The following is a 10,817-nucleotide window of genomic DNA, read 5'->3' as shown; positions in this document are numbered from 1 at the left end:
CGTAAAAAAAAAAAAAAAAAAAAACATATACGACTAAAATGGTATTTTAAATTATTATATTGTTTTTAAAAGAGTGGAAAATGATTTATCAAAATATTTGGTGTATTATTTTATTGTTTAATTTTCTTATAAATAATTTCAAAAAGAGTTATAGTGATGATTGAATAAATAGAAAAGGATAATGTTCTTGTATGGTGTGGGTTAGGGGTAGCATATGAAGAATATGTTCTCAATTTTTAAATCACCTTTTTTTCATTTATTCATCTCCAACTTCAATTAATTTAATGATTGGTTTGATTTGATTTGTCGGCGCATTCATGTTCTACCACGTAAGCAGCTCCATGATCCTAAAATAGACCACACTGCAGCAGATTTTCCTCCCAATGCCCATTTTACAAATTTATGTACAAACCCTGCGTTTCTTTTGCCATTTCTTCACCCCTTTTAGAGAGAGAGGCCAAACAGAGAGGGGTAAAGGAGGCGTTGAGTTTTGTGAAGAAGATGAAGATCACAGCGTTGCTGGTCTTGAAATGCCACCCGGAAGGATCCGATCCGGTTATATTGGCCAACGCCTCCGATGTGAGTCATTTCGGTTACTTTCAGAGACCAAGCGTTAGGGAGTTCATTTGTTTCGTTGGTCGAACCGTTGCTAAGCGTACCCCACCTGACCAGCGTCAATCCGTTCAACACGAAGGTATGCCTTTTCTGTTGTTAATTCTTTATTAGGGTTATGATTCTTCCGTTCTGTTTGAATCGTCATGTTGGGGTTGTTCTTTCCTGATGCTTTGTTGCTGTAATTGGAGTTTCGCTATTGAATTTGGGTTTTGCCTTGGTTTTTTTCATTTTTTATTTTTTCAAATCAATTTCATATTTGACGGTTTTTTAATTCTGTATGCCGATCGGATTATAGGCAGATAGAAAGTCTATATTAGTTAGGAGGAATATATGATTGTAGATAATAATAGGAGAGGATGTGATACCACGCAATGAAATTTGTGTGACGAGAGATATAATAAAACCCCAATAGACCATATGTACCAAGTAATGCCCCATGATGATCTCCTTTTCACTTTTGGTTTAAACTGGTACTGTGAGATCCTACATTGGTTGGAGAGAGGAACGAAATATTCTTACGGGTGTAAAAACCTCTCCCTAGTGGTCGCGTTTTAAAAACTTAAGGAGAAGCCTGGAAGGAAAGTCCAAAGAAGACAATATATGCTAGCGATGGGTTTGGGCCATTACAAATGGTATTAGAGCCAGACACCGAGTAGTATGCTAGTGAGGACGCTAGCCCCCAAGGGGGATGAATTGTGAGATCCCACATCGGTTGGAGAGGGAAACGAAGCATTTCTTATAAGGTTGTGGAAACCTCTCCTTAGTGGACGTTTTAAAATCTTAAGGGGAAGCCCAGAAAGGAAAGTCCAAAAGAGGACAATATATGCTATTGATGAGTTTGGGGTGTTACAAATGGTATTAGAGCCAGTCATCGGGCAGTATGCCAACGAGGACTATGGCCCCCAAGGGGGGTGGATTGTGCGTCCCACATTTGTTGGAGAGGGGTATGAAGCATTTCTTACAAGGGTGTGGAAGTCTCTCCCTAGAAGATGTGTTTTTTAAACCATGAGGCTGACAACGATGCAAACGGGCCAAAGCGGACAATATTTGCTAGTGGGTACCTTGGACTGTTAGAGGTACCGACCTTCAGCTGATTAGCCTGATTGTTTTTGTGAAATCTTTCTTACCCTGTTGTTGTTTTTATGCAGTAGATTGCATTTGGACGATGCAATCTGAATTTGCATAGGGGATTTATTTGGGCCGGTTGTCTGTAGGCAGTGAAATTTGTTACCAGTTGAAATTTGAAATTGTAGTGTAAGGTTTACGTAGAAGATTTTGAATTTCTTACCGTTCTTCTTGCTTTCTTCTGTAATCAAGCACCTCGTGTTTATTTTCTAATTATAGTTGTTTTGGTACGAGGTCGGCTATTTTACTATTTGTCTTTCTTTCATGTTCTTTTCTACCTTCAAGTCACTGTTAAAGATGTGTTGCAATGTTGGTTTACCACTTAGCGTCTGCTCTGCATCAGTTATTAATATGTTCTATATTATTAATTTTTCTACGGATCGGTTGAAATTTTGTAGAGTACAATGTGCATTGTTACAATAGAAATGGTCTTTGTGCTTTGGGGCTTATGGATGAACACTACCCAGTTCGAAGTGCATTTTCTCTGCTTAATCAGGTGAGAATCGGTCTTATTCTCATTTAACAATATTGCTGTAGAGTACTCTTTCTTTTCCTATGTAATTAAATATTTTGTGCGATTTTGGCATTGTTGAGTTGCTCTTTAAGAGAGAGCAAACTAATAGGCTAATTATCGACGTCTCATTTAATAACTTGTATGGATTTACGCTGTATCAGGCTCATGTAATGTGTGGAGCACATTTCCATTTGAAGATTAGTTTTATTTTCATATTACGTATTCCATGATTAAAGTAGTGAACTTTATGATGTATGGATGAATGGAACGATATTGATCTTAGTAATTCTTAGTCCTTCCGAGTATAATATAAGTTTATGTATTTGTTTCTGCATGATTGTAACTATTGTTTATATACATTGATTTCTCACAGGTTGTTGATGAGTACCAAAAAAACTTCGGTGAAACATGGAGAACTGCACAAGCGGATAACACTCAACCATGGCCATATCTGACTGAAGCTTTAACCAAATTCCAGGTTTATAGATCCACTTTCAGCATTTATTTAATTATGGACATTATTGCATACTATATCTTTTGGCCTCATTCCCCCACTTCAACCACAAATATGTAATCATAACCTTTCATTTAATTATTGTCCAGGACCCTGCGGAAGCAGATAAATTGTTGAGAATACAGAGGGAGTTGGACGAAACCAAAATTATTCTCGTAAGTCTTATTACAGATGCAGTGGTCTTTTGTGAATTTGTGCCTGTTCGCATCTCATTATTGCAAAACTTCATTGTCAGTCTCTGCCCTCTGAATACATGTAACCTTTAGTCCTTTGTCACATTAACATATTTTTCTTGCCTGGATAAGATTAAGTTGGTTTGAGGGGTATGATGCAAACTTTCTGTATGCATTTCAATGCCAGCTTTCATTTTCCTGAATTGTAAGCCACTTTTTTTTTTTCTAGTTGATTAATTTTCATACGATATCTTTCTCCCTCCCAAATACAGCATAAGACCATTGACAGCGTGCTTGCACGTGGCGAAAAGTTGGACAGTTTGGTTGAGAAGAGCTCGGATCTCAGTGCAGCATCACAGGTATGCGATGGTACATTACTAGTTGAACGTAGTTCATATGTTTTTCTCCTGGCCTATGAATGGTGTACTTTCTTGCAATTTGCTCAACTAATGTTATGATTAAGCATCTGATTTATTTCCATTATCTGAAGAACCTATCTAAACTCTTGCTCGCCTGTGAATAAACAGATGTTCTACAAACAAGCTAAGAAGACCAACCAGTGTTGTACCATATTGTAAGCTTTTGATGGCATCACATAGAAGATGAACCAGAAAATTGATGATTGTAATATGATTATATCCTTTCAATTTGTTTGCTCCGCTGAATCTTGTGAATTTTATCCTCGTTTGTTGTTTAAAAGATGGGGGAACAGAATGTTGGGCGTACATCCTACTCGTATATATATATATATATATATATATTGACGTTTTTCATCTTCTACATTGGTGTTAGTTTACACGTGCTTGTTTCCATCGTCAATGCAAAGTTTATTATTTCCCATCTTATATGCTGCTTTAGTTTTGCTGTTGGATCCTTCTTCATATGCTCCTGCTGATTAACGTCTAGCGAGTTGCCACATGCAATCACATTTCGATCCATGTACTAAATCTTACTAACAACCCCGGTCTAATTTAAAGCATTGTTTACTGAGAGACATATCACATGTACTTACAAACCAACATTTGAACAAAACTGGTAGGATTTTTATGATATAAACAGAAGCTTCTGTGAATACTTTATTTTCCCAGAAGGGATTTGATCCACCATATGCCTTTGGTATCTTTGGGGCCTTCATCTTCTGGTGGAGGATCGCTCTGTGATGTCTTGTGCAGTTTGCTTACATCATAACCCTCTTCCTTGGCTTTATCAAGCAGCTGATTATATATCTCCTCGTTAAGATGAGTGTTTCTGCACAATATCTGACAATACACCACAGATTCTGAGTACAATTTAGGGGGAATTTGTTTTAATCTTGTTGACCCCTTTTTTAATTTGAAGTCAAACTTAAGTGCTAAGATTAACTTTTCTTTCTCTTTACGTCAAATTAGAAAACTAATTGATAGATTAAAAAGAATTCAAACTTAGCCACAGGAAGAAGGTTAATTAACATCAGCTCGTTCTATAAAGATTCTCAACTAATCCTTTTGAGTCCATTTGCTCAAATTAAGCATTTGTTTGTAATTTAAAAGTTCGATAATTCAATCTCTCAACATCATTTGGTGAACTTAAAAATAAAAAAAAGTTGGTATCCAAAACACAAGCCTAGGATAGGATATGAATATGTGCTGAAAAAAACAGGGAACAGTAGAAGAATGATTCTGAAAACATACCCAAAGATTCTTCCTCGAAGGCTCTCCGACCAGGACATACTGATAATCACCATCAATATACAAAACCCAGTAATTCCCAACAACTGGAATGATTGGAAGAAAAGGAGGCAAATAGAATTTGACCTTGAACTTGGCCTCCTCGCTGGAAGGGTCAGCCTTATAAGCCACACCTTCTATAGAACTTCTCTTTCCATCACTCCAAGTTTCATTCACCACATTCACAGTTCCATCTTCCTTGAGTGCATAATTAGCCCTCGTGTTCACACCATTCTTTGGCTGATTTCTCGATGGAATTGAAGCTATCTCATACCATCTTCCCATGTACTTCTCAAGATCTAATCCTTTCACCACTTCCATCTCTTTCTTTGCCATTGTTTCAAACCTGAGAGACACAAATTTGGGTTTCTGCTGAAGATATTTGTAGACAGAGGATTGCTTGTGAAGTGTTGTGTGGATGCTTATCTATAAGGTCTATTCAGCGGGGCCACGTGGCTGATTGGTTGAGATAAAAAGTAAAAACTTCTAGATTTGGATTGGTGGTTTCTAGAACCTAAGATTATTGTGGCTGTGGTAGGGCTATTCAGATTTTCTTAGACCACATCCTTTTGGTTGGCTTTTTCTCCACGGCTTCTTGATGGAACATGCTCTGTTCTGTAATGTGAAAATGTCGTTTTCTCTGATGTTCTTCATTTTTATGCTTAACCCACAAGGATTTTGATGAATTCACAACCATATCTAGACCCTTATGCTAGAAATCGTTCATGATAAATGGATAGGAGTGTTAATCCGCTCAGAAGGATAAACAATGAAAAGAAAAAGGTAACCTTTCTGCTGCTATAAGAACACTGCTCCTCCTTTTTCAGGAGCTTTGACTTTGACTACGACAGGAAGAACAAGAACTCTTTTGTAGACTATTTCAAAATTTATAGTGTGTTTAGGGTTTATTGAAGCATGGCTGTTGGGTTTGTGATTATTTCAGAATTTCTTGCTTAAGAAAAAGTATTAAGACAATGTTTAGCTTAACTTACAACTGTCGTGCGGCGCCATTGTTGGCCCTCCAAGCTTTCCCCAAATGAAAGAAGCATTTGTAAATCTGCATTACTTTAATTAATCACACAATAGTAGGCTTCCCATGTTACGTTTCAAGCAACTTTCTCTCTCAAGGACAACAAGGCATATGAAACAGAAAAAGCTAAGAGAAAGCTGCAAAGTTGTCCTGTCATTATTCTATGAACAAGGATAAGGACAATGTCTGCTGCTTTGTAATAACAACCTTGAAACGAGATGTTTTGCATCAGTAAATGGACGAACAGACAGAGATGGAACAACCTTGTAGCCAGAAACCGAACCGACGAAAAACTACATAATGGTACACGAAACTGCTTTCAGATCACCGTGATGCTGCGTTCCATCCAGCAGACAGCAGATACAGGCTCAAATACACGATCCTAGAGAGAAATTATCAAATCCAAATTCTCCATTCACTTCTGGTATTTCATTTTGTTCCTGAATCATTTTGTAGAATCCTGTCACTGTATGATCAGGAAAAATGCACAACACAGATAGATAGAACGGTCTAAGACCTTAACAACAATGGTAATAGCAAATCTATTAACACAAATTTTTCATTGAAGTGAACAGAATGAATATATAACATGATCTAAAATCGACAACGACTGCATTCGATGAACAAATGGCCCATGAATCGACCGTTTATGATGCATGCAAGAAGTTTGCTTGATCAAATGAGGTTTAAATGTTTGTACGTGTTTTCTGATCTTAACTAATGGAATCTTTTGGTACAACTATAGCAGTTCGTTATATTATTACATAGAAGTATCACATGGGGTGCCGTTTTCCTTGTTTGGAAAACTTGATTGCAGTAAGATGATATGTATTTGTATTAACTATAACAGCAAGTAACAAGTTGATCGTCCATAACAGAGGAGTTTGGGGAAACAGCATTGCCATTCAAAAGAATGTCTATATAATTATGTCAGATGTACCAATTTCGACAAGGATGAGAATTTTCATATAAAGTTAACTTGGAAAAATGGAAAAGTTGAATGCAGTATCTAAAAATTTAGCAAGAAAGGTGACTATACCCGTTTGATCATCGCATTCATTATATAATCCAAGGACTCAGAACTGCCCTGAGTTGACGCATCGTGTGACTTTGTTTGGTTCAACAGATAGTTGCCATCCACATTCGTCTTCGTGTTAGGACCCAATTTTTCGACCATGTTATGTTGAGCGAAGGACAGTGGAGCAGCATTTGATGGGACCATCAAAGATGAACTCACCTTTCTATCATATACTAGATTATTCTGATTGAAACTCTGGCTTAAGGGGTTTAGAGTCTCATTTCCGGAGATCAGAGAATTGATTGCACCAAGATTATGCTGCACGTTTCGACTGTAATCGTGTTTAAGCTCTTCCCAACTCTGCTTCGGCATGGTATTTATAGTTTGAATAACACTGCCAACTACCCCTGCCTGACACTGCATATCTCTTGAATCCTGCAAGGGAGCTGCAACTGCACTTCTTGAGGAAAAATCGACCGAGACATTCCCAAACGTTGAGGGGGTCGAAGAAATGCTCGAGTTTATTGCATTGAATTGATCATTAGGATAGGCTTGATTTTGATTCAAAGAAGTGGCTGAGAATCTAGACAATTGTGCTGCTCCCTGCCAGGTTCCATTAGAAGGATCAGGATCCAAAAAATTTGAACCACCAATGTCTACGTCAAAAGTTTCTCCATTCAGCGGATCCACTCTAAGAGAAGTCTGGTTTCCATATGTTGGCATGGTTCCTTGTAACATCAACGGGGCAGTGGAAACCAAATTGGTTGAGTTTCCAATATTCACTCTACTATCAGGGAAACTGTTGGGAACTCCAAATCCAGACGTCTCATTTATTATATTGAAGTCTCCAATAGGAATGGTGGACTTGCTGTGTTGCAGCTGGCTGAGCTCGAGTGACGTCGGAATTCCTTGCAACAGATTAGTAGGTTGGTTAGGAGGCAGCATAGTAGTTGGCTGGAGCTTCCCAAGGTTACTAATGGCGGAGTTCAAATTTTTGGAGTTTTGCTGTATCAGTCCTGAAGAAGTGATTCCACGCAGACTCATTCCCGCCGGGGAGTTCAATCTTCCAAGCATTCCAACAGGTGAGTAAGATGATAATGAAGAGTTTTGAAGCCGTCCCATTCCTGCAAAGCCATGTAAATCTCCATATCCATCGAGCGAACCCATCCCCATGAACGCACCGTCTTTACTCCCAAATGTAGCAACCATGTTAGCTTGTTGGGATGCCACATTGCTGATTCTTTTCAGGTAAAGCCTGTATTTCTGCAGTACAACATAGACGCTCTTAGCTCAATCTTGTTTTCTGGTTGAATCTTTGGTAAGTCATAAATCAGTCAAGTAAAGAAATACTGAAGTGTAGGAAAGGGAGGATTCATGCCTGCAAATGACTTGCTACGTTTTCTCTGGTAAGTCCTTCAACATTCATCAGATCCAGGATTTTCTTCGGCACTGCCTCTGATAAAGAGTAAAGAAAATTGTTAGATTTGGAGATACAGATGAACTAACATAGTTTTGAGCACCAACTTACTTTCGAGACCCAACTGATTAACCGCTGAGACGAATTTCTTGTGCAACTCAACCGACCACACTACTCTAGGCTTCTTCTGGTTCGAGGGGTCGTCATTATCAAGCCCATTATCCTTTCCATCTTCATCGTCATCGTCGTCTTGGTCCTTCCGCTTCCTATTGAATTTCGCACTGTCTGCATTACTGGTTGATGAGAAACCTTGTTCACCTTCACTGCCTCCATTTCGAGCCTTATCTTCACTAGGGAACTTGTTCTTTGCCTTCGGTTCGAGCTTCTTCCTCCGAATCACATGCTGCCAAATGTTCTTCAACTCCTCGATTCGAACCGGCTTCAACAGATAATCACATGCCCCGTGTGAAATCCCCTTCATAACAAGCTCAGTATCACTATGTGCTGATAACACTAGGGAAGAAGAAAGACACCATCATCATACAAATGAAAAGTCAATAACCAAACGAACTACTCTGAAGAACAAGACAATTATTGCAGTTCAAATAATCCTGGCAATAAAGAGACAACATTAATTTCATCTATTCAGCAACACAACCATAAAAAAACAAGAAACAGAAACAAACTGATCCTAAAAAATGACGTTGGTATCTAAAACAAGACAAGATGAAATAAAGGCATAGGATGTCGTGAATCATGAGAAAGAAACTTACTGATCACAGGTAGGTCCATCTCAAGCCCCACCAACTCAAGAAGCTTGAAACCATCCATATCAGGCATGTTCACATCACTGATAACCAAGTCAAAATTGTTTCTATTTTCTCTCAACATTTTCAAAGCCTCAATGGACTGCTTCGTCGTGGTAACTGCAGAAAGAAAAGAAAAGAAAACAAAAAAAAAAACCCACATCTAAATCACCAACAACCAACCATTTGGAAGATTTCAACACCCAAAATCCCAAAAACACAGTTCAAGAAGCTACGATTCTCATATTCTAAAAGAATCCCACCAAGCAAAATTAGTCAACAAAACCAAAACCCCCCAAATTGTTCCTGAGATTTCACCAATAGCGGAGGAGGAAATGGATTTGACTGATGAAAGCAGATTAAACGAAAGTGAAATAGGTAAGAAGGATTAGAGGGAGAACAAACCATGGTATTGGCATCTACGGAGGAGAGTTTCAAGCACTTTGAGACAAATAGGGTCGTCGTCAACAGCAAGAACCCGCATCCCAACAGGAAAACGATCAGTGGCAGCATCATCACCGACAGAAGTAACGGAATGAGCCTCCACAGTCATGGCGAAAGGAGAGAAAAAGGGGTTGGTTAAAATTTGACAGAAAAAGAGAGACGTCGAAAATCTCGATGTGGGTACAATGTTTTCCGAGCCCCCTTATCTATTTTCCAAAAACCCAGATGGGAAAAGAGGTTAGAAGAAGAAATTGATTGGGCGAAAAGGAGATGAGCAGCAGAAGAAGAGCTGTAGAATGGCCCAAAACACAGGGAAGGAAGAACAAATTCAATTGAATCCAATAAAACAGAAATGTTTTTAATCCAAACCCATGGCTGTTTCCCCCCCTCATTGTCTTATTATAAACGCTTTAAGGTAAACTCTGTTCCACTTTCTCTCTCCCATCAATCCGTATGTACAGAAAGTGGAAGTCTAATGTCCATAAACAGATGAGTATGAAGAATGGAGGTGAAGGGGCCATTGGGGGTAGAGTCAAACTTAATGCTTCCATCTTTCCTCTCCCACAAAGGGTTTAATCAAATTCTGCTGTTACTTACTTACCCATCAAAAATCTCATTAATTCAATATATTTTTTAATATTTTCCAGAATATTTAAGAGCAATTTAGTCCAAATTCAAAACATACCTTCTTCCTCGTTTTCAAATCCTGTTTAGAATCCAGTAATTATTAATGCTTTAAAAAGGGAATGTTAATTCCTTTTCATTTTTCTTGTTTTGGTAAATCATGATTATATTCCTTAAACGAAGCTAATTCCTTTGATTGATTCGCCATAAACCGAAAATGAGTTAAATGATTTCGTCCATTTGAATCCACTTCTGATGAACCCTAATTTTTTTTTTTAAAAAAAAAAAGTAGAAAACTTTATCAAAATTTTGGATTTATCCAATGTCTCTCATGATGTGAAAAAGACGAACACCCAAGATTTAATAATCAAATTCATGAATTTGAGTTCTTTATAAATTATTAAATTTTTCTCTTCCATTTTTTTTTAATTATTAAAATTTACAAGTGGGAGGAAATAATTCGTTTCTCCATGTAATATTATATAGTAAGTATATAATTTCCTTACAAAATTTTAACCGTTTTTTCAATAACAAGTTGCATTAATTTATTTTAGGTTATGGTAATTGGAAAAATAGTGGAGCGTGTTGTTCAATCGCCGAAAAAAGTCCAATAATTTATTTATAACTAAAAGTAACAAACGTATAAAATGGGACAGAAACCACGAGGTCCACAAATAATACACGTCAATTCTCTGCCACGTTTCAAGACCCTATTGGTTTTAATAATTCTTTGTGGGTCCCACCCAATTATATGTTAGCCCCAAACACATATGCAGCTATTTGCATAATGATTTAACATTTTTTTTTTTTTTTTTTTTTTTTTTTTGAAAA

The 10,817-nt window shown here is 37.6% G+C and overlaps 3 protein-coding genes across 4 annotated transcripts; 1 reads left to right on the top strand and 2 right to left on the bottom strand.

The window, feature by feature from the left end:
* The first annotated feature begins 414 nt into the window (after nt 1-414).
* Nucleotides 415-3,719, top strand: LOC111498835 (VAMP-like protein YKT61). Its single transcript, XM_023150208.1, has 6 exons — nt 415-694; nt 2,139-2,236; nt 2,628-2,732; nt 2,858-2,923; nt 3,214-3,300; nt 3,469-3,719. The coding sequence occupies exons 1-6, from the start codon at nt 502-504 to the stop codon at nt 3,517-3,519; spliced, it is 600 nt and encodes a 199-aa protein (XP_023005976.1). The 5' UTR covers nt 415-501; the 3' UTR covers nt 3,520-3,719.
* Nucleotides 3,720-3,747: 28 nt separating this feature from the next.
* Nucleotides 3,748-5,047, bottom strand: LOC111498851 (temperature-induced lipocalin-1). Its single transcript, XM_023150209.1, has 2 exons — nt 4,612-5,047; nt 3,748-4,200 (listed from the first exon to the last, which is right to left on the bottom strand). Exons 1-2 carry the CDS (start codon nt 4,981-4,983, stop codon nt 4,018-4,020), a joined length of 555 nt encoding a protein of 184 aa, XP_023005977.1. The 5' UTR covers nt 4,984-5,047; the 3' UTR covers nt 3,748-4,017.
* Nucleotides 5,048-5,684: 637 nt separating this feature from the next.
* LOC111498799 (two-component response regulator ARR12) lies at nt 5,685-9,895 on the bottom strand. 2 transcript variants are annotated; one of them, XM_023150177.1, is made up of 6 exons: nt 9,324-9,892; nt 8,886-9,038; nt 8,224-8,625; nt 8,074-8,150; nt 6,717-7,958; nt 5,685-6,117 (listed from the first exon to the last, which is right to left on the bottom strand). In XM_023150177.1, the coding sequence occupies exons 1-6, from the start codon at nt 9,469-9,471 to the stop codon at nt 6,046-6,048; spliced, it is 2,094 nt and encodes a 697-aa protein (XP_023005945.1). In that variant the 5' UTR covers nt 9,472-9,892; the 3' UTR covers nt 5,685-6,045. The 2 variants fall into 2 exon arrangements, with proteins under 2 accessions (XP_023005945.1, XP_023005953.1); XM_023150185.1 differs by having other exon boundaries at nt 6,043-6,137; nt 9,324-9,895.
* Nucleotides 9,896-10,817: the final 922 nt, after the last annotated feature.

The sequence above is a fragment of the Cucurbita maxima genome, unplaced genomic scaffold (assembly GCF_002738345.1).
Source record: "Cucurbita maxima cultivar Rimu unplaced genomic scaffold, Cmax_1.0 Cma_Scf00002, whole genome shotgun sequence".
NCBI classification, from domain to species: Eukaryota; Viridiplantae; Streptophyta; class Magnoliopsida; order Cucurbitales; family Cucurbitaceae; genus Cucurbita; species Cucurbita maxima.
Note: the sequence above shows the minus strand (reverse complement) of the source record. Positions and strands in the feature narration are given on the sequence as shown.